The 23508-nt window shown below is 40.6% G+C and overlaps 1 protein-coding gene across 1 annotated transcript in view; it reads left to right on the top strand.

Annotated features, from left to right (window-relative positions):
- The window catches only part of LOC117508113 (vasoactive intestinal polypeptide receptor 2-like), a 106025-nt gene that overhangs the window by 28510 nt on the left and 54007 nt on the right, over positions 1–23508 (top strand). The window contains exons 2-3 of the mRNA XM_034167772.1: positions 1075–1174; positions 11454–11561. Of these exons, the coding sequence (XP_034023663.1) occupies positions 1075–1174; positions 11454–11561 (208 nt within the window). The remainder of the gene's footprint in view (positions 1–1074; positions 1175–11453; positions 11562–23508) is intronic.

The following is a 23508-nucleotide window of genomic DNA, read 5'->3' as shown; positions in this document are numbered from 1 at the left end:
TGCCCAAACTTTGCATACAGCTGTATTAAAAAAAAAAAACAGCAATAGAAGCACTTTTCAGCTATTTACAGGTCACATGACTTATGAGTCACATGACATTTTAAAATAAATGACACTGTATATGTGGATGAAGTAAGAGATGGAGCATTTGTTCATTGGTGATGTCACAGTAATATTGGTTTAAAAGCAAAGATCATAATGTCAATGTTTAGCTGGAGTTACAGATCCATCACCATGACTGTTGGAATTACAGTTCTTGTTAGAGCTTCGCTAGAATGACAGTTATCAGTGGCATTCAGTCACTGAATGGAAATGTAGCCATTTTGTTTTGTTTTTTTTGTTGTTGTTTTTTTTGGTTAACATTCTGAAATATCACTAAACTTTAGTGCAAGTCTGTAATGGAAACTGCTATGGATATGGTTGAGTAGCTGCAACATTTCTGTCAGTGACAGTCAGGTGTTGTGTTTTTGTTAAATTTGTTAGTATGGCCAAAGCAGATGGTGACCCCACTGAGTCTGGACTGTTTGAGATTTCTTCCTGTAATTAAACAAAACACTGGAGGGAGATTTTTGTTACCACTGTCACCAGTGTGCTTACTCATGGAGTGAGTAAGATTTCAAACCTGTCTGGTGAGTAGCGCCGTGACTGGACCATGTTCTGATTTGACACTTTATAAATGATTAAAAAGTTGAATTGTGTTTGTCCACATTCACAGATTGAATGGAATACAAAAACTACAGTCCAGATAAACAGCAGATAAACTGTCATCCAGTAGCAAAATTTTATAATGCTTTTATGTTAATATGCAAATGATGGACTAATCCTTTGTTTGAGGATTTATTTTAAACATTCTGACTGAAACCTCCCAGGTTCCAGTGAGGTGACCAACAATTATTGATTTCAAGATCTAAGAGTTGAAGCGAGTACGAGACGGTGAACTTTAGTCCAGAAAACTGAAGTACGTTTTCTCAAATTTCAACAGCGAAAGCTTGAAGCTGAACTCTGACTGATGCCGACAGCTTTGTTCTTGTTGGAGATAACGTTTATAAGATTTTTTTCCTTCCATCCTGGCAGGTTTCTGGCAGGTTTCCTCGCTGCCAGTTCTACTGGGAGATGGAGAGATTTGGGAGAGAGTGTCAGACACAGCTTCAGCGTCCGACGCTGACCAGATCAGGTACATGCTGTTCTTTATTCCAGTGTTTAACCTCAGTGATCATTTGTATTGTATTTGTGGGGTTTGCAGCCGGTACACTGTTGGTTCTTTCCCACACCTGCCTGTTTATATGTTGGTGTTATATAATGAGGATGTGTGTTTAGTCACGTATATATATTCTTTTCTTTTGACACCGTTTCAGGTCAGGAGTCCCTTGTGTTCTTATGTTCAACTTTTTATTTTTAAACTGTAGCAGGTGATTTTAATTCTGTGGGTATTTAAGCATATGTATAACTCAAAGTAACAGTGGATTCTTGCTGTATTTGCTCATAATCATTTGCAATTTACAACATTTAACTGTATTAAGAAGTGAAATAGAGTAGAAATTATCAGCAGACATTAATTTTTCTGTGTAAAGAAAACAAACAAAAAAACACCTAGAAACTACCAGTCTGCTTTGGGAATAAAAAACTGAACAAGCTGCACCTACTCCTAATTTCCATATGATAACATTATTTCCTGCAGCAAGCCCAGACATGTCCAGCGGGTGGCAGCCATGTACAGTGAGATAAGTAAGTATTTGATTCACTATTGATTTTGCAAGTTTTCCCACCTACAAAGAATGGAGAGGTCTGTAATTATTATCATAGGTACACTTCAAGTGTGAGACAGAATCTAAAAGAAAAAATTAAGTGTATCAGAGCGTTACAAAAATCAGAAAATCACATTGTATGAGTTTTACATCATTAATTTGCATTTTCTTGCATGAAATAAGTATTTGATCACCTACCAACCAGAAAGAATGTTGGCTCTCACAGATCTGTTAGTTTGGTCTTTAAGAAGCCCTCCTATTCTACACTCTTTACCTGTATTAATTGCACCTGTTTGAACTCGTTACCTCTATAAATGACACCTGTTCACACACTCAATCAATCACACTCCAACCTGTCCACCATGGTCAAGACCAAAGAGCTGTCTAAGAACACCAGGGATAAAATTTTAGACCCGCACAAGGTTGGGATGGGCTACAGGACAACAGGCAAGCAGTTTGAGAAGGCAGCAACTGTTGATGCAATTATTAGAAAATGAAAGAAACACATAATGACTGTCAATCTTCCTCTGTCTGGGCTCCATGCAAGATCTCGCCTCGTGGGGTAAGGATGATTCTGAGAAAGCCCAGAACTACATGGGAGGACCTGGTCAGTGACCTGAAGAGAGCTGGGGCCATAGTCACAAAGATTACATTAGTAACACACAACGCCGTCATGGTTTAAAATCCTGCAGGGCATGCAAGGTCCCCTGCTCAAGCCAGCACATGTTCAGGCCCGTTTGAAGTTCACCAGTGACCATCTGGATCAGGGGTGGGCAACTTGTTCCTGAAAGGGCCAAGAGGGTACAGGTTTTCTTTGCAGCCACTGACTCCACCAGGTGATTTGGCTGCAAAGAAAACCTACACCCTCTTGGCCCTTTCTGCAACAAGTAGCCCACCCCTATCTAGATGATCCAGGGGAGGCATGGGAGAAGGTCATGTGGTCAGATGAGACCAAAATAGAGCTTTTTGGTATCGGTAGGAGATGAAGTTTATTGTCATTTGTCACAACATTACTAACAAGTTAAATACCTAAGTAAAGAAACAAATAAACACAATTGAAACATCTGAATGGAATGGAAAAAATGTCAGGATGTGAGATTTGTCATGTTGTTTGTTTCATGAATGAATGAATGAATGAATTTATTTGGCACACAGTTCGACAACAAAAAAACTCATAACAAACTCCACTCGCGGTGTTTGGAGGATGAGAACAACCCCAAGAAACCCGTCCCAATCGTGAAGCATGAGAGTGGAAACATATTTTGGGGGGGTGCTTTTCTGCAAAGGGGACAGGACAACTGCACCGTATTCAAGGGAGGGTGGATGGGGTCATGTATCGCAACATTTTGGCAAACAACCTCCTTCCCTCAGTAAAAGCATTGAAGATGGGTCGTGGCTGGGTCTTCCAGCATGACAATAACCTGAAACACACAGCCATGGCAACTAAGGAGGGTCTCCAAAAGAAGCATTTCAAGGTCCTGGAGTGGCCTGGCCAGTCTCCAGACCTGAACTCAATAGAAAATCTTTGGAGGGAGCTGAAGCTTGAAATGTGAAAGATCTGGAGAAGATCTGTATGGAGGAGTGGACCAAAATCCCTACTGCAGTGTGCAAGCTTGGTCAAGAACGACAGGAAACGTCTGACCTTTGTAATTGCAAAGGTTTCTGTACCAAATATTAAGGTCTGTTTTACTATTGCATCAAATACTTATTTCATGCAATAAAATGCAAATGAATTTTTTAAAAATCATGCAATGTGTTAGATAATATCTGTGCTAATTCTTTGTTTTATGTTAACATTAAGTATTTGTGTTATTTGTTTGGAAGTTCTGAGAAATATGTTAAGTTTTACTCTATCATCTGTCCAAGTTTCAGATACAGGGAGACCTCCCCTGTTGGTGAGAGCCAGTAACATTAGAAATGTGAGACTAAAGCACACCTTTGTTAACACCCACAAGGTGTAAAAAGTGTTGTATGACTCATTTTAGGGGCCTTTCACAAGATGGGCACTGTATGTGAGGGTCCCAGACCTGGTTTCTAATGTGACCTTGAATAAACTCAAAATGAGGAATACAGTGGTTTGGTTTTTGGCAAAGGACAGAATTTTACATAAAAAGAACCAGGTAGAAATAAGAAATGTGATTTTCTAAATCTTTTTTAGATTCTAACAGTTGAAGTCATAGGCGTAGGAGGTGGGGTCTATTTGGGAGGGGCGACACCAAATTTGCCTGAATTTCAGAAACTCCTATGACTCTTTAAATTACCATATATTTATATACCCATATTTATATTTATATTGGTGACCAAATAGTGGTTTGATTGTTTACATTAATTGCGAAAATAAGTCTGACATTTTAGGTCATTCTATCCTGTATTCAGTCCACATGGCCCATACCCAGATTTCCCAGCCCATCTGCCCGAATTTGAGCATTTTGCCGAGCCCGGAGGGGGGGGCAGTTGCTCTCCCCCACCTCCTACACCTATGGTTGAAGTGTACCTATGATAAAAATTACACACCTCTCCATTCCTTGTAGGTGGGAAAACTTGCAAAATCCAAATTGAATCAAATACTTATTTGCGTCACTGCATGTTTTACAGGGTATGTGTACATATGAGGAATTTGTCAAAGCCTAAGGGGGGGGGGGGGGGGGGGGGGCAGTCAACAGTTGTAATTTGAGCTGCATTTGTCCTGCAAATTAAAATGACATCTCCCCAACACAAAGGTCTCTGTGCATGAACAGCATTTAATTTCAGATATTAGGGAACAGTTTCATTGCATTACGTATGATAATTAGCTCCTGCTGCAAGACATCGCAAGAACTGGAATAAGGCTTTTTCCGTTTGTCATAACATCACAAAATAGCTAGACTCATCCCAGGTCGTTCCAGATACAAATGCCACGTGGTTAGATATGGAGCAGGGTGGTCTGCAGGTTTGTACCTCAAATTTAATTGTGACCTCAACCTTCAAAATGACCTTGATTTGGGACACCGAGAAATGATTGTGAACAGGGTTCTAGCTAGGATAAAGTTTTAGCGTAGTGGTAATGTCGGGGGGGGAGTGCAGAAGGGGAGAAGCTTTTGAAAATTCAAGCTAAAAATTGCCATTTCTAGGGGTACCCAAAGGGGAAAAGCCAGGTACGACAGCCCAAGTCCCTTCATCATATCCAGAAGGCTGGGGAAGTTTGTTGAGTGGGCGGTCTCATTCTGGGTTAGCCAGTACATGGCCCTCAGTGAGGCAGTCGGAGTCCGTGGACATTTTTAAGCCAAGCCTTAAAAGCTGTTTTTCTTCTCTTTCCTATAAGTATTTTTTTATTTTGTTATGTTTTATTCTTTTACTTCTGTTTTTAATTAGGCACTTGAATTTTTTAATTTTTATTTATTTATTAAAATCTTTTTATGAGACAGCTTTTGTTGTAATTTGGTGCTTTATAAGCTGATTAAATTGAAATTGAACAACATTTTATTGAGTCTTAAAGTAAATAAATATGAAATTGGTTACTGGATCCTTAAACTCTGGACATAATAAACTCTACATGGTGGATCCTTGATCTCTGGACATAAACAGAAATAAAATCTGTTAGTTTTTGTCAAAAACATTTTCTTTCAGACATTATTATTGGCATGAATGTCTTTCCATACCTATGAGCTGAGCTCTTGCAGCTGTGCTGCAGGTCAGGTTTATAAAGAATGCCGGACGTCTCATTTTGGGAGGGAAAAACGTTTTAGTCAATTGTAGTTTATTGTCTGTATTGCAACATTTGTAAGAGGTGTCATTTTATTTAAAGTAGCGATTCGTTTTGAAGTTATTAATTCCGAGCGGACTCTGTCTCAGAGAGACAAAGTCAGAGAGCCACACAGCGTTTGAAGCTCGTTTCTTGACTGCAACAAGACAAGAGTCCCAGTTAGTGACTTTAATCCACAAAAAATGACTCATGATATTTTAATGGCTTTCAGAGGGGTTAAGAAACAGACTTACCACTTCTGAAGAGCAGTGAATGAAAGAGCCACGAGCCATTGAATCGAAGCATTGCTTCGATTCACACATCAAACTGGAGTCGTGCTGCAGAAACAGTTGATTACAGACGCTGTATTGAAAATCGTAACGGTCCAAAATAAGCGGAATGGTCCAAAATTATAGCATAACGGGCCGTAACACAAGTTTGCGCTAGCTAGAACCCTGGTGAATAAAAAGAGTTGTATCTTCTTAATGGGACTCACTGAATGCTCGAAAGGATAAAAAAATAATATGGGTACGAAATGATAGAAGATATGTCACTTTTGTTTTGACGTTGGGCCTCACATATCCTTGATGCTGGACATTAAAATATTTGGTTATTGTTTATCACAAGAAAAATGTAAGATATCAACACCAGACTAAAACTAAATTCATTAGCCATGGGGAGCGACCATTTTGAACCATTTTCATAATGGCAGCCATCTTGCTGGCCACTTTGGATTTGTTTTTCTTTGCTGTCATTAGTTTCATAAGCATTCGGGGGGGGGGGGGGGGCTTGTTACATCATGATCTTGAGCATAGTCCGGATTTACAGTCATGGTTTGAGTCTCAAATTATCTGAGGGCTACTGGCTTAAGTTCCACCAAGGTCCACCCAGCTTGTCGACAGTCATTTCTACAAAGAAAAAAGATCCTGTGAAACGAAAACATAATAATCATTGTGATATTTTGCATTTAATTTCCAAAGCTGGTGATGCTTTATGTCCATCAGGTCAGTTCATGCACTGAAGTTGAGCATTGTTTTGGCCCCATGCAATAAAACATTGGAGCGGCATCAGTCACCACCCTTGAAGTTAATGATGGTTGGATTATTAATCCTTCCACCCAAAATTGTGGTGAAACGGTGGCCCTTCCTCCTGGCATAATTATGCATTTCACCACGACTGACAAAGCATCTTAAAACTTATTGCTGTGTGTATCCTGATAAGTAATGCAGTTAGTAAACTTATTCAAGTATCACTTTAACAAAGGTGGAGCAGGATGGCAAATCCCAGAGCAAGCAGACAGAAACAGTGAAGGAATTCTAAACATTATCTTGCTTGTCTAACTAATACAAGCAGTGAGGCAGCTTTTCTTACACAGACTAGGAGCAGGATTACTAAATCCAGAGGCGGGCGGGGTCACCGGATCAGCAAACAGTCTTACTCAGACTTGAGACAGTCCAAAGGTTATTAGCAGTAGTTCATCAACAGAGGTATTGGACAATACTGGAACATTTGGAACACAAAAGACGATACAAGACCAACTGATAAGAATGAGTGTTTGGTTTGTAGTTTATGTGCAATATGATGAGTCATTTAGACAGTAGAGGTGCCATCAGGTGACTCGAGGGTGGAGTTGGCAAGAGCCGTGGCCAGGGTGAATGCCAGGACCACCAAACATCAGAGAAAGAGCAGGACAACATTTATTAGTGAAGCATTCCCAAATACAGGAAGGAATAAAAACCTCCACTTTGATTCACAGAATCTTGCCCACCTTTGGCAGCATGGTGGGCAAGAGGTCAGTGCACTTGTTTCCAGGGGAGCAGGGAAATAAAAGTCAGTAGAAGCAAGACTGAGTACATGTGTGTGAAGTAGAAGTGGTGAAAGTAGATGAGTTTACATATTTGGGGTCATCTGTTCAAAGTAATGCAGAGTGTGGTAGAGAGGTGAAGAAGAGAGTGCAGGCAGGGTGGAGTGGGTGGAGAAAGGTGGCAGGAGTGATTTGTGTCCGAAGAATATCAGCAAGAGTGAAGGGGAAAGTTTACAAGACAGTAGTGAGACCAGCTATGTTGTACGGCTTAGAGACTGTGGCACTAACAAAAAGACAGGAGGCAGAGCTGAAGATGTTATGATTCTCTTTGGGAGTGATGAGAATGGACAAGATTAGGAATTAACATATTAGTGGAACAGCTCAGGTGGGACAGTTTGGAGACAAAGTCAGAGAGGCGAGATTGAGATGGTTTGGACATGTGCAGAGGAAGGACCTAGGATATATAGGGAAAAGGATGCTGAGGATGGAGCCACCAGGCAGGAGGAGAAGAGCGAGCCCAAAGAGGAGGTGCACGTGGTTGGTGTGACAGAGGAAGACACAAAAGACAGAGTGAGTTGGGAACGATTGAGCTGCTGTGGCGACCCCTAACGGGAACAGCCATTCCACTGTTACAGGAGTTTTTGTCATGGAAAGAGAAGCGGAGGGATGTGCCACGGAGCCGCTCATGGCGTGGACAAAAGCACCTCCGTGTTGGTCTCACAGGACGGCTTTCAGATGGCTTTCAGACGGCTTTCGGTGGCTTTTCAGTTGTGTGACTATCCGAGAAATTGTGGATTGGCTGGACATGCCAGAACATGTCCTGTGAGGCTTCATCACGGCGTTGCTTTGCACCATGCAGCTCCGTCCCGATGCGCGAATTTCTCCGCTCCTCTTTCCATGACAAAAACTCCTGTAACAGTGGAATGTGCCGTTCATTTCCAAACTGAACGCTGTCTTGATCCGGGACATCGTCTGACTACCACAGAAATTGCAGAAGACGTGGACATCAGCACTTTTTCGGCACATTGAAACAGACGTGTGGAGAAATTCGCGCGTCGCATGGCTCATGTCCAGCTAATCCACAATTTCTCGGATAGTCAAATGACTGAAAGGCCACCGAAAGCCATCTGAAAGCCATCTGAAAGCTGTTCTGTGAGACCAACACGGAGGTGCTTTTGTCTGCGCCATGAGCGTCTCCATGGCGCATCCCTCCGCTTCTCTTTCCATGACAAAAACTCCTGTAACAGTAGAATGTGCCGAAAAAGTACTGATGTCCAGGTCTTCTGCCATTTCTGTGGAAGTCAGACGACGTCCCGGATCAACAAAGCCTTCTGGTTGTTTCAGCGGGGTTTCAGCCTGTCGATCGGCGCTCGGAGTGCGCCACGCTCTCAGATGCTGTGGGCGGTCTTTAAACCGGCTGGAGCACTCCTTAATCTGTGTAATCCCCATAAAATCGTCCCTGAAAGCCATCTGAATTTTCCGAATGGTGTCCACCTGGAGGTGTCTCACAGTTTCTGGAAAAATTTGATGCAGCAAAGCTCCAAATCGTTCAGACATTTTATTCGCAATAAAAATCCGACGAGAGGGGTGGACCACTGCTCACACAAAGCCTGCTCACAGGCGAATGACGCAACCGACAGGCGTGAAAAAACTCACGCATGCGCACGAAGGTTCAAGCTTAGCTGATGCAATCACACGTGATTCAAATCCATATGGTTTTTGCAAAAAATAAAAAGGTCGGATAGTTTTCTAACAGACCTCATATATATATATATATATATATATATATATATATATATATATATATATATATATATATATATATATGTAGTAGGTTGAAAATAAGTATTGAACACGTCACCATTTTTTTAGTATTTCTAAAGGTGCTATTGACATGAAATTTTAATCAGATGTCAGTAACAACCCAAGTAATCCATAGATGCAAAGAAACCAAAACAAAGAAGTACAGAAATTAAGTTATGTGTAATAAAATGGAACGACACGTGGACAAAATATTGAACACACTCACTGAAATACGAGGGCTGTCCATAAAGTATAGGTCCTTTTTATTTTTTTCAAAAACTATATGGATTTCATTCATATGTATTTACGTCAGACATGCTTGAACCCTCGTGCGCATGCGTGAGTTTTTCCACGCCTGTCAGTGACGTCATTCGCCTGTGAGCACTCCTTGTGGGAGGAGTCGTCCAGCCCCTCGTCGGAATTCCTTTGTCTGAGAAGTTGCTGAGAGACTGGTGCTTTGTTTGATCAAAATTTTTTCTAAACCTGTGAGACACATCGAAGTGGACACGGTTCGAAAAATTAAGCTGGTTTTCGGTGAAAATTTTAACGGCTGATGAGAGATTTTGAGGTGATACTGTCGCTTTAAGGACTTCCCACGGAGCGAGACGTCGTGCAGCACTCCCAGGCACCGTCGTCAGCCTGTTTCAAGCTGAAAACCTCCACATTTTAGGCTCTATTGATCCAGGACGTCGTGAGAGAACAGAGAAGTTTCAGAAGAAGTCGGTTTCAGCATTTTATCCGGATATTCCACTGTTAAAGGAGATTTTTTTAATGAAAGACGTGCGGGCGGATTGCAGCGTCGGCTCGCAGCCGCCGCGACTCTCCGCCACAGGAAAAACACCTCCGTTGGAAGCCTTAAGGACAAGTTGGAACATGTCCAGCTGTTAAACAATTTCTCATATACTCACTCCACGAAAGCCATCAAAAGCCACCTGGATTTTACAAATGGTTATCAACACGGAGGTGTTTTTCCTGTGCCGCCGCACCGCGCCGGCTGCGTCCCGACACGCGGACCCGTCCGCACGTCTTTCATTAAAAAAATCTCCTTTAACAGTGGAATATCCGGATAAAATGCTGAAACCGACTTCTTCTGAAACTTCTCTGTTCTCTCACGACGTCCTGGATCAATAGAGCCTGAAATGTGGAGGTTTTCAGCTTGAAACAGGCTGACGACGGCGCCTGGGAGTGCTGCACGACGTCTCGCTCCGTGGAAAGTCCTTAAAGCGACAGTATCACCTCAAAATCTCTCATCAGCCGTTAAAATTTTCACCGAAAACCAGCTTAATTTTTCGAACCGTGTCCACTTCGATGTGTCTCACAGGTTTAGAAAAAATTTTGATCAAACAAAGCGCCAATCTCTCAGCAACTTCTCAGACAAAGGAATTCCGACGAGGGGCTGGACGACTCCTCCCACAAGGAGTGCTCACAGGCGAATGACGTCACTGACAGGCGTGGAAAAACTCACGCATACGCACGAGGGTTCAAGCATGTCTGACGTAAAAACCTATGAATGAAATCCATATAGTTTTTGAAAAAAATTAAAAGGATCTATACTTTATGGACAGCCCTTGTATGTTTAATACTTTGTAGATATGCCTTTGTTTGTAATGATAGTTTCAAGATGCCTTCTGTTGGAGAAACTAGTCACATGCACTGCTCACGTGTGACCCTGCTTCCCTGTCCCATAGTGCCAAAAGTTTAGAGTGAGAGAGCAGAAATCCACTTCGCGCAAGCAGAAATCAACTTCGAGAGGGCGAGGGCACCCTGGTCACATTTTCCTCCTCACACGGGGAGCAGTTTCTTCTGAACGTGCACGCACCGACATAATTTGCACACTTGCAGTTAATATCTACACTGTGAAATAATATAATACGCCCTAATGCATGTTTTATTGCGCAAGTGCTTTGGGCAGTCACCTGTCATTGCTGGTGGCAGAGAACTGAATGTACAAAGGAGAAGAAATGGTCTGACGGGTGATATGAATAATAAATAGCAAGGCACACGGCCAGTGGCAAATCTCAGATATAGAACTTTACTTTAGTCTTTAAAGGATCAAATTCCATTGAGTTGTCTGTTAATGTAAAAAAAAAAAACACGAGGTGTTTTTAAGCTCTCGTCGTCATCATCATCATCATCATCATCAGGTTGGATGTCATGTTTCTCCTTTAACATTTAAATACATTAAAAATAGTTTCCTCTCTGTACTGAATGTGCAATAAAGCACAATTGCAGAACTTCAGTGAGTGTTTTATGTCATCTTGATTTATAGTTTGTTCACTGTACATCACAAATGGGCTCAGAGGCTTTGAAAGAAGTTGGAGCTCATTCAAACAGGACGTTAACGGTCTAATTTATATTTCTGATGTGTCTGCGTGTCCAGGATGTCGTGGCGAGTGGGACAACTTCTCATGCTGGCAGAGCGCAGCAGTCGGCGAGGTGATGACCCTCGCCTGCCCCGCCCCGCTCCTGCACTTGTTTGGAAAGAATGGTGAGCTTCATCACACAAGCTCATGGAGGGGGTGTTGATTTAAACAACTTGGAGGCTATGTGATCGCTTTTGTGAGATTGTGGCATTATTTTCAAATGATGTGCACAAAACATGGTGTAACGGCCAGTTTTATCAAGCTGAAGAGCTCAGTAAATCTTCCTGTGGAGCAAATTGTACATGTGGATTAGTTTTGTTAAAAAAAAAAAATCATTTCCAATTCTCATTATTACTATATTCTCATTTTATAGCTACAGTTTAGAATAGTTTAGAATGGTTTACAGATTTAGAGATGTTTATGAGCAGAAATGGTATAAAGCGTTTATAACCATCTGTTCATTAGTGTATTTTTAATTTTTTTTTAATTTAATTTATTTTCATTTATATAGCGCCAAATCACAACAGAGTTGCCTCAAAGCGCTTCACACAGGTAAGGTTTAACCTTACCAACCCCCAGAGCAACAGTGGTAAGGAAAAACTCCCTCTGAGGAAGAAACCTCAAGCAAACCAGACTCAAAGGGGTGACCCTCTGCTTGGGCCATGCTACAAACATAAATTACAGAACAATTCACAGAACAATTCACGGACGAATATACAAGAAATGCTAATGGCACACATCACAGGAGGATCACCAACACAAATACAACTCCCATCTCTGGATGGAGCTGCACCTTAAACAGAGACAAAAAACAGAATCAGGCATCAGAAAGACAAAAAATACTGTATAATTTGCCAGCATTAAACAAGAAAAACAGAGAAATACTAAGGTGATCGCCGGCCACTAGCCCTAAACGTCACTAAAAGACCCCAGAATTTAGGTAAAGTTGAGGCCGCAGCCCGCCCCACTTACTAATAAATGAATTAAAAGAGTAAAAAGCGTAAAACAAAACTGTACCAGTATGCTAGCCATATGAAAGGGAAAATAAGTGCGTCTTAAGTCTTGACTTGAAAATCTCCACAGAATCTGACTGTTTTATTGACGCAGGGAGATCATTCCACAGAACAGGGGCACGATAAGAGAAAGCTCTGTGACCCGCAGACTTCTTATTCACTTTAGGGACACAAAGTAGTCCTGCACCCTGAGAACGTAAAGCCCGGGCCGGCACGTAAGGTTTAATTAGGTCTTCTAGGTAGGGAGGTGCCAGTCCATGAATACTTTTATAGGTTAGTAGCAGAACCTTAAAATCTGATCTCACTGGGACAGGAAGCCAGTGAAGAGATGCCAAAATGGGTGTAATGTGGTCGAACTTTCTGCTTTGTGTCAAAATTCTGGCTGCAGCATTTTGAACAAATTGGAGACCCCTAATGCTAGACTGTGGTAAACCAGAAAATAGAACATTGCAGTAGTCCAATCTAGAAGAGATAAATGCATGGATCAGGGTCTCAGCATCAGCCATAGACAGGATGGGACGAATCTTCACTATATTTCGCAGGTGGAAGAAAACAGTCCTAGTAATATTTCTAATGTGGAGGCCAAAGGACAACGAAGGATCTAAAATTATCCCAAGGTTCCTCACTTTGTCAGTGTGATGTATGACACACGAGCCGAGGTTGAGCGTTAACTGGTCAAATTGATGCCGATGTCTCACTGGACCAAGAACCATCATTTCAGTCTTATCAGAGTTTAAAAGTAGGAAGTTTCTAGACATCCAGCTTCTCACTGCTGCAAGGCAATCTTCTAAGGATTTTATGTGAACGAGATTACCAGCAGTTATAGGCATGTATAACTGAGTATCATCTGCATAGCAGTGAAAGGTAATCCCAAAACGCCGCAATATGTGCCCAAGGGGTGCTATATAAAGGGAGAAAAGCAGGGGGCCTAAGACAGACCCCTGTGGAACCCCAAATTTCATGTCACTAAGGTTAGAGGTAGTGTTACTGTACAAAACACAGTGAGAACGACTGGTCAAGTATGACGTCAGCCATGCAAGGGCACTCCCAATAATCCCAAAATAATTTTCCAGCCTATCAAGTAGTATGATGATCCACTGTATCAAATGCAGCACTGAGATCTAACAGCAACAGAACCGTAGTGGTGTCCGAATCCATTGTAAGCAGAAGATCATTCACCACTTTAGTGAGAGCCATCTCTGTGGAATGATATTTTCTAAAAGCAGACTGCAGTGGCTCAAAGAGATTATTCTCAGTAAGATAGTCTACGAGCTGCTGTGACACCACTTTTTCCAGAATTTTAGAGAAAAATTATAGATTGGATATCAGCCAATAGTTTGTCAATACACTAGGGTCAAGATTAGGTTTCTTAAGTAATGGTTTAATCACTGCAGATTTGAAACATTTAGGAACAGATCCAGTAGTTAAAGAAAGATTAATAATTTCCAGCACAGTCAGCCCAAGAGTGGGCCATAGGTCCTTAAACAGTGTTATTGGTATAGAATCAAATAAACAGGTTGTGCTTTTTGTTGACATTACGAGTTTTGTCAGCATGCCTAGTGAGATACTATCAAATTCTGTAAATCTAGGTAATACCTCAGTAGTGGCGCCCACCTCAATAGCAGGGTGTAGTGGCTGGGTTAAGGCATACCGGGATATGTTTAACCTGATGTCTTCTATTTTCTTCCCAAAGTAATCCAGGAAATCTTGTGCTGTAAAAGGAGAGCGAACTACAGGTGGTTGTCCATGCATAGGTGTTGCCACCGTGTCGAACAAGAACTGCTTGTTTTTGTTGATCAAATCAGAGTAGTAAGTCCACTTTGTAGCCAGTAATGCATGCTTATAGTCTAAGATAGCATCACGCCATGCAAAGTGAAATACTTCTAATTTTGAACGACGCCATTTCCATTCTAGACCTCTTGCTTTATGCTTGAGGTCTGAACCAAGGTGACTGTGGGTCACCACAGTCATTTGGGGGAGCGCGGTTTTAACAGTTGGTGCAATCATGTCGAGTGTAGTTTTGAGCACTGAGTTTAAACTATCCACAAGTCTGTCTACTGACTGGGTATTTGTCAAATGTGAAACTAAGACATCAGGCAGTCTAGCTTCGAGTTCAGTCTTAGTTGAGGAGTTGATGCATCGCCGTAATGATATATAAGGTTGTTGTTCCACTAAACATGGCAGCGAAACTGTAAACTTAATAAGTGAGTGATCAGACACCACTGATGTAAGAGGCATGATGTCAGTATTCATGACAGCAATACCATGTGCGAGGACCAGATCCAGGGTATTTCCACTAATGTGCGTCGAATCCTGAATGCATTGCCGAAATCCTAATGCATCCACAATTTCCATAAATGATTTGCAGAGGGGATCAGAAGGCTTATTTTTATGAGTATGAATGTTAAAGTCACCAATGATCAGAATGTTATCTACACTAGTTGACAAGTTAGAGATGAACGCACCAAATTCATCTAAGAATTCAGAATATGGGCCAGGAGGTCTATATACAGTGACAACGTAATACGACTGATTTTTATTCTTCTGACCTTGGCAATGTGTAATATCCTGAGCAGAGCAGAGAATCAGATGCTCAAACGAGTGATATTTGTAACCCCCAACAGCTAATAAGCTAAACCTAGATTTAAAAATAAGAGCAACACCCCCACCTTGCTTTCGCATCACGAGGGACGTGACTAAATGTATAAGCTGGTGGGCAGGCCTCATTTAAGGGGAGGACAGCTGTAGGTTTAAGCCAGGTTTCACATAGCCCAATCATATCTAAGTGATGATCAATAATTAGATCATTGATCAACAATGATTTTGTATATTGTATTGTTTGAAATCTTGATCCAGGATCCGGTGTTGCCGACCAAACGGTTCCCCCTAAAAATTGGTCTGGATCTGGATCACCTCCAAAATTCGGTGGAGTCTTCCATGCCATATTATCTATCTGTGGTGAAAATTTTGTCAAAATCCGTGCAGTAGTTTTGACGTAATCCTGCTAACAGATGGACAAATAAATAAATAAATCTTGATCCAGAATCTGGATTATTATGTCCTTGGTAGATGTAGTTATCTGCAAAAACGAATCGATATGTTTTTATAAGTTTAGAAAGAACCCTTCACATTGACTTGAGAGCAGGTCTCTTCTTGGATGCCACCATGTTGCACCTCAATGTTGATACATTAGCCCAGAAAGGCCATACTTCCTCCGACTTTTTCATTATGCAGTGCGCCTGGAAGACTGGAGAGAAAAAAGGAGAGAAACCAGAGATTGTTCCTCTATACACTCAACTGGTTGCTTGTGCAGGCTAACAAGGTGGGGAACCATAATTTTTGTGAAATAGAGCTATTGCTTATCAGAAGAGAAGGCAAGGGAGCATGAATCCCCACTGCCAAAGAAGTGAAAACATGATGGAAAATAAAGTCATGACAGTATTCTGCAACCTGACCACAAGGTGGCACTACATCTTACACACTGTAGCTTTAATGGAATTCACAGTCATACATATCCCATTATGTATAATCAGCAAGTGAAGTTTTCTGCAGACTTTGTGGAGAATTCCTTGGCTTTTCCAGAACTAGTCATGTACCATCTAAAATGCAGTGAGTGGATAAATTTATTGAATGAATGAATGAATCCACTCCTTCCTGTTTGTTAACACGGTAGCTCAAAAATAATCAATGCTATCATCGTGTGGGTCACCAGATGAAGAGAACATATGAGCACTAACTCTGTTGCATATAGTCAACTTTGATACACCAGATCAAACAAAAAAGCAACTTTGTTTTGCCGGTGTAATGTTCCTGAGATTTGTGTGCCACCTGCTGGGTGGATAGTGGAGGCTGTTTTAATGGTGGATTAGTTGCATCTCTACAGTCAATGACAAAGTTTTTCTGCTCAAAAATGTACAGAATCTGGAAAGAAAACTGTTATTATCCTGATTATTTCACAGTGGTGACATTCTGAAAGGCAGATATCACAGTCAAACCGCCACACAAAACCTGCCGAAAGGATTTATTTCTTTTAATTAGCAGTGAAACTAAAAGAAGATGGTTGAGTTCTGCCTATAATATGTGTCTTTAATCCTATAATCTTAAAAGACTCTGGGGGGGGGGGGGTACACATTGCATTGTGCTTTTTTTTTTAAACAGAGCTAGGAATTTTAACACAGCTTTTATAAGCATTATAGTTTTCTTTTGAATGCTTACATTATTTTACATTGCACAGAGAAACAAAATTATTTCACAAAAACCAAAAACTGCCAGGGTCAAAATTAAAAGCCCTCTTAAGAACTGACCTTTGTGTTGAGCCATATACAGTGGAAGCTCAGTTTTCGAACTGCTCTCTTTATGAACAAATTGGTTCATGAACATATTTTTCAAACAAAAAATGCACCAGTTTTTAAACAAAATCTCGCTTCGCGAAGAACATCTGGCCTCCCGCCAACCACCATTGAATTCCAAAGAAGAAGAGTGAAACAAGGCGGTGGGAGTATTATGAAGTGGGGATGCTTCAGTGTGTCTGGATCTGTGAATCACCTCAAGGTGGAAGGAATCATGAAGAAAGAAAGATATGTGAAGATTTTGAAAGAAAACCTCAAGCAGTCAGCAGCAAAACTCGGTCTGGGTCGTCACTTTGCCTTCCAGCAATACATTAGCCCCAAAGCACACATTGCTACTGGTGAAGAACTACCTCCAAAAGACCAAAGAAAATTGACTAGTCTGCACAAACCCTGAGTTTAATCCACTGAAAATCCTCTGGGGTGAACTGCAGACCAAGGTCCATGCCAGAAGACCATCAAATCTGGAGGAGCTTGAGAAATTCACCAAAGAACAGGCTGGGATTCCTCAGGAGACATGTCTGAGACTTGTTGAAAACCACAACAAATGACTGCACAATTGACTCTGAGTATCAGGATGGCTAATAATTTTGATCCTGGTAGTTTTTGTTGTTTTTTTGTTTGTTTGTTAGATCATTTTGTTTCTGTGTGCAAAGTAAAATAATGTGCACATCCAAAATAAAACTAGGATGTTTAGAAATGCTGTGTTGAAAATTTAAATTTCCTGCTCTGTTTAAAAAGGACTTGAGTAAATTTTGAAGAAAACATAATTCTGCCCTCGTCTGTAAATCTGAAATAACAGTGTAACAAATCTATACAGTCCCAGGCTTGTTTACCTGTTTGTTTGTTTGTTTGTTTAGTTTTAAAATGGAATTACATTCACACATCTCTACCTCTGTCAAACAGGGCTTCAAAATTGGGGCCTGCAGGCCATGTTTAGTCCACACTCCCCTTGGTTTTGGCCAAACATTGCAGTTGACTAGTTCTCTGCAAATTAACAAATCATTGTTTCACTGCAGATTATATGGTAGTGTATATTTAATTTTGAAGTTTTAGATGTAGAATGTTTATTTTCTCTTTAAAATATACATTTAATGGTCATGTAATTAGGACCAAACAGCTAAACACTTAATTGTATTTGGTTTTGGATCATCTTTGTCAATAACTACTAAAGCTAATGCACATACTTGAATTTAATTTTGGAGCAAAAAGTGCTGCTCATAAAATATTTTATTCACTGCAGCTTCTCGGCTGGCAAGCAGGTATCTATAATTTTTGCTTTATCTTTTTTGACATTTCAAAATGAATTATGTAAATCTTACTTGTCTCCTTTGATCCTCACAATTCATGTCATTCCATCATCAAACTCTTCATTCCTATGTCTTTCTCTCTATTTTTCCAAATCTAATCGCTCTATTGGGGCGAATGATTTTGATTATTGGTGCAACATCTGTGCCGGTCGGCTTTCTGCACAATCTCCCTGAACAGCGTCCGTCAGCACCTCCTGCAGAGAAGGAAAGCATTAAGGCGGCTGCTCAAAAGATGAAAGGATGAGATGCATCAGCACAACATGAAGATCACAAGTCGCTTACGGAGACTGGGCCTATTAAATATTCTCGCTCTCCCTTCTTTATCAGCCCAGCAATCTGTAGGCGTGAGTGTTCATAGTCTTTGCTGGGAGCTGCCGAGGCCAGAATTAACAACTTACTTATTAAGAAAAAAGTAAACTTTTGTCAGTGGTGGTCATGACAAACTAATGCAGCCTGTGTTGCAGTCTGGTATCAACAAAGTCCATTTTCGCAGTAAAACTGAACATCTTTCATTATAATGAGGTCTTTTTTGCTCTTATCTAAGATAAACAAACTTACAGAGCGCACGCACTAAGTAATGAAACCTGAACTGACGTGTGTTTGTTATGTAACGTGTTCCACAAAACTGAGTTCAGGCAGCATGAAACTTAACATCAAATTTGTTTTATTAATTTAACCAAGTGAGATCTGTTGCGATCAGTAATGCAATTAAACACATTATTTTTTAAAAGCACCACTGTCTTCATTTGCAGATCCCTTAATTTTAACTCTGCTATTTATAAAAAAAAGTGTATTGTCTTGTGATATGCCGCTGGTGTTGATCTGTGAGTTAGGGCCCTGTCACACCTTGACGATTTAGCCAGCATATGCCAACTGCATTAAAAACACTGGCAAACAATTCAATTTATTTTCAATTTATTTAATTTATATAGCACCAAATCACAGCAAAGCTGCCTCAAGGCATGTCACACAAGTAAGATCTATCCTTACCAACCCCTAGAGCAACAACACAGACAATAGTGGTAAGGAAAAACTCCCTCTTATGATTTGAGGAAGAAACCTCAAGCAGACCAGACTCAAAGGGGTGGCCTCTGATCTCTGGGGAGGTGATGGTCTAGTGATTAAGCGTTGGGCTTGAAACCAAAGGATCCTCGGTTCAAATCCCAGCCTGACTGGAAAATCACTAAGGGCCCTTGGGCAAGGTCCTTAATCCCCTAGTTGCTCCCGGTGTGTCATGAGTACCTTGTATGGCAGCACCATCACATCGGGGTGAATATGAGGCAGTAGTGTGTAAAGCGCTTTGAGCATCTGATGCAGATGGAAAAGCGCTATATAAATGCAGTCCATTTACCATTTACCCTCTGCTTGGGCCATGCTACCGACACAGTTGACAATATAAATATACAGGAAATTTTGAGAGTCCATGCTGGTACACTGTTTTTTTTTTTTTTTTTCACTGTTGGATGCATACATAGGGTATTTATAACCAGATGGACATATACATGTCATATTCTTAACTTATATATAAAACGTTTCAATTAATTTACACCAACAATTGCGTATTGTGTTGCCGATGTACACAACTTGAGTCCGACAATAGTATACAAATGATGAATGTTTATGAGTTGAATGGTACGAATATTTCATGAGGTGAAAGCTGGAACATACCATTCACTGAGGCGAAGCCGAGCATTAAAAACACTGGCATTCGCTGGCTAAATTGTCATGGTGTGACAGGGGTCTTAATTTTTAATTAATGATTTAGCTGCTTCATGATTGTTGAGTTAAATCAAAGACATTGAAGCCTTAGATGAATTCCTTTATGACACGAAGCAGATCGCTGCACTGTGGTGAAGATAAAATGTGATGTATTAAAAAAATTGTAGAATTTTTCACAAGAATCCTTCTAAGTGTGTGTATCTTCTTCTTTGGGTGTTTATGGGGTAGAATCGCTTCATGTGCCCAAATGTTGTGCAGCTTTGGGGTTCAGTTTGTTGCACCACACAAAATTTAATACTTGGACACAATCTGGAATTGAACCTACAACCCTTCAATTAATAAACAGTCTGCTCTAAAGATTGAGCTAATTAAATAGAATGATGATGAAGAAAAAAGTCCTATACAGGTCCTGAGGCGCAGCAGGCTGCTGCTTGTCCCCAGTTACCATAGCATGAAACAGATGAGAGTACAACTCCCTGAATGGGACGCCAGTACAGCATAAGTTACTTGAAGATTAAGTGTCTTGTCCAAGGATACAGACATGTAGTGTGAAGTTGAGGCACTGGGAAATGGTCCAAGGTCTTTATCTTGATGGTCCAATTCCTCTCTCACACAGCTACCTGCTCTGCAGATTTAACAAGTGCTTTAAGAACACAAATAATTTTTATATGTCCCACCAAGCCTGTTTTATGTTTAAAATGAACTAATTCTGACATGGAACCAAATGCAGAACACAAGACAAACAGCCTATAGAGAACAAAGTAGGATTTATTTATGACTTTGATTTTTGAGTGAAAGGAAATGAATAACGGGTGAGGAAACCAGTGACAGCTGGGATGATGAGCGGATAACTGACAGGTGATAAGAAAGGATATGAAGAGAGAAATGCCACAGCACAGGGGCCAAAGGAAACACCAGGGACACAAGGAAGTAGCCTGAAAGCAAAACCAGAACCATCAACTTTAAAATATCTGATTGTTTGTATCAGTGACATGTTACTGTTCTAAATCACAGACTGGCCCCCATTCCCATTTTCATAATGATTGTTTTATGTAACGTGCATTAATTTTCTTTTTTGTAGTGTGTGCTGCTGGGATAGGCTCGGTTTTAAGCAGAAACAAGGTGATAATCGGCGAATTGCTGCTGACTGTCCGAAATGATGCATGCACAGTGAAGGCAGGGGGACTGATCAGAAGTGGGGACCACTCAATCTGCGACACCGGCCCACTGAGCTTCGGGGCATACTGTAATTTCAGAAGTCACACCTGTCAAAGAAAAAATATTTAAGTCGCTAGAGGTGTTGAAAAAAATCAATTTACGTTAGAATCGTTTATCATTAGAATCAAGGTTATTATTCTTATAGATTCACAATTGATTCAAAATGTGAAAAAACCCAACTTTTTCTTTGTTTCTCCTCGCTGTCGTAAACTCAGTCTCAACATTTCAGAAAGTCGCTGCTTCTGTAGGCGGCAGGAGGCGGAGTCAGTTTTCTCTCTGTGTCCGAGTTGAGAGTGAACAGCATACAGTACACACTCGAAGCAGCATGTTCGGAAAAATGAATGGAATTTGTTTTATTTTTTCTCCCAAACTCGGAACCTAAAGCCAAAGTGTGAATCATTTATTTTTATGTCAACTCTTAAACCGTCAGGGGTCCAATGACTGTCTGAGGAGACCACATCAATGTTTTCTTTTTTTTTTTGGTTGGTTGTTTCTTGCCCCATAAGGGTTCATTTTGGGGTTTTGTCCATTGTTGTAGTGTACTTTTATTATTGATGTTAATTGTTTGATTATTAGAGTTTATATTATTTCATGTATTGATTCTTTGGAAAGCCCTGTATAAATAGCTTTATTATTATTATTATTATTATTATTATTATTATTATATAAGTCACATGGGAGTATAAGTTCCAGAACCTCCTAAATGAGTAAAAACAACAACAACAACAAACAAAACAAGATATATACAGAAAATATGGTATATAGGAGAGCTCTGGATGTGACAGATGTTATTGGGATTATATTTTGGAAGCAGTTTATATCCTTGATTTTTGAAGTGATTCTTCAACATAGGACGATGGAGGAGAAATTTGGATTCACGTCATCATAAAATGATCTTTCATAAGCAGGGAGGGGGAAAAAAAAAGAACAAGGACATCATGTTGATGATTTGTACTTTTGAATTTCAGAATTTGATTGTTAGCTTTCCAAATCATAGAAAGCTACTTTTTTCCCTGTAAGTATCAAATGTAATTCAAGATTGTTAAATTAATAAATACCAGAAGTGCACATACATAAGCATTGTTCACAATATTTATTCATTCTTAAGTTTGACCTGATAAATCATGATATAAATCATGTAACTGTACTGCTACATAGGCTGAATTAATTTTTTTGGCAGAAATCTGTCCTGTCTGAGTGCTTTCTTGTTTATACTGGAGTTTAAAAATATGACAGCAAAGTACTGAATCTTGATGCTTCTCCATTCTGTTGGCTTTTATGAGGTGCACTCTCTTTTGGTCTCCATACTAGTTTCTGCTTGAAAACAAACATGAACAAACTATCAGCTGACCAGCTCATTTTACAAACACACTGTTATAGTACAACAAATCACATGTAGTTACAATGAGGCGGTTTGTACGCCTAGAGCCCAGGACCTTCAATAATCCTGACCGGTTCCAGTCCCGTCTCAGCTTCCTCTCTGTTTACACAGCCAGTCCTCCTTAATATTTTCAGTAATGGAATCAGTTCAACATTTTGACATAGATTGAACTGAAATACTGTCTACACGAGGACAATGACACACAAGCGAAAGCATCGCACAAATCACATGTGACATGTTTCTTGATATATTTGGTTCTGTCTTGGTTCTGGCATTGTGCCATCTTTCTGTGTATTCCGGTTATTGTTTGGGTGTATTGATGGGTTATGTGTGCTGATCACTGTTTCCCAGTCTGTTCAGTCTGCACTCACCTAAGTGCCGTCTTCCATTCTCCGCCTGTGTCTCTCTGTACGTGGGTGCGCAAGACAAGTTCTTTCTTTGTCCCCTCATCTGTCAGCACACCTGCTTGTCTTTCAGTAATCACACACCTGTCTCCAGTTTTCTTTATCATTTACGCTGTCCTGAGATTTATCACTCACATTTTCAGCGTGTTTGGTTTGATTTGTGCATTCCCGCTGAGGCACGCTGTTATAGAGTCCCGTTCCTTCCTTCCATTCCTTGTGATCAAAGTCTTGCCGGTCCATCTACGGTATTTGTCAGTCGTTCCGACAGCTGCCTGCTGATCTCCTGGTAAATCCCTCAGCTGCTTCCTCTGTCCATTGTTCCTCTGTCTGTGGATATTTATCATATCCTCAGGACTCTCTTCTTGTTCTTCTTGTTGTCGGTGTCCTGCATTTGGGTTCTGTTGCTGGATAACCATGGCAAGTTCAGATAGATGTATGTGGAATCAAGTGTTTGTGTACCTGCTACACCACAAATTATGCTTCAAATCTACATTATTACAAAAAGAGAACTCAATGTTCAGACTGTATGTACCATCAAAAATCCAGTGGACCCACCCTTTTAAAAGTCATCCTGTGACTGTGAATGATAGTCACAGAATGACTGTGAATAGAATGATACTGTCTCGTTGTGGTGCAAAATGTGAAAGGTGGAACAGGTCTGTCCCTGTATCAGCGTGATGG

This window comes from Thalassophryne amazonica, chromosome 1 (assembly GCF_902500255.1).
Source record: "Thalassophryne amazonica chromosome 1, fThaAma1.1, whole genome shotgun sequence".
In the NCBI taxonomy this organism is placed as follows: Eukaryota; Metazoa; Chordata; class Actinopteri; order Batrachoidiformes; family Batrachoididae; genus Thalassophryne; species Thalassophryne amazonica.
Note: the sequence above shows the minus strand (reverse complement) of the source record. Positions and strands in the feature narration are given on the sequence as shown.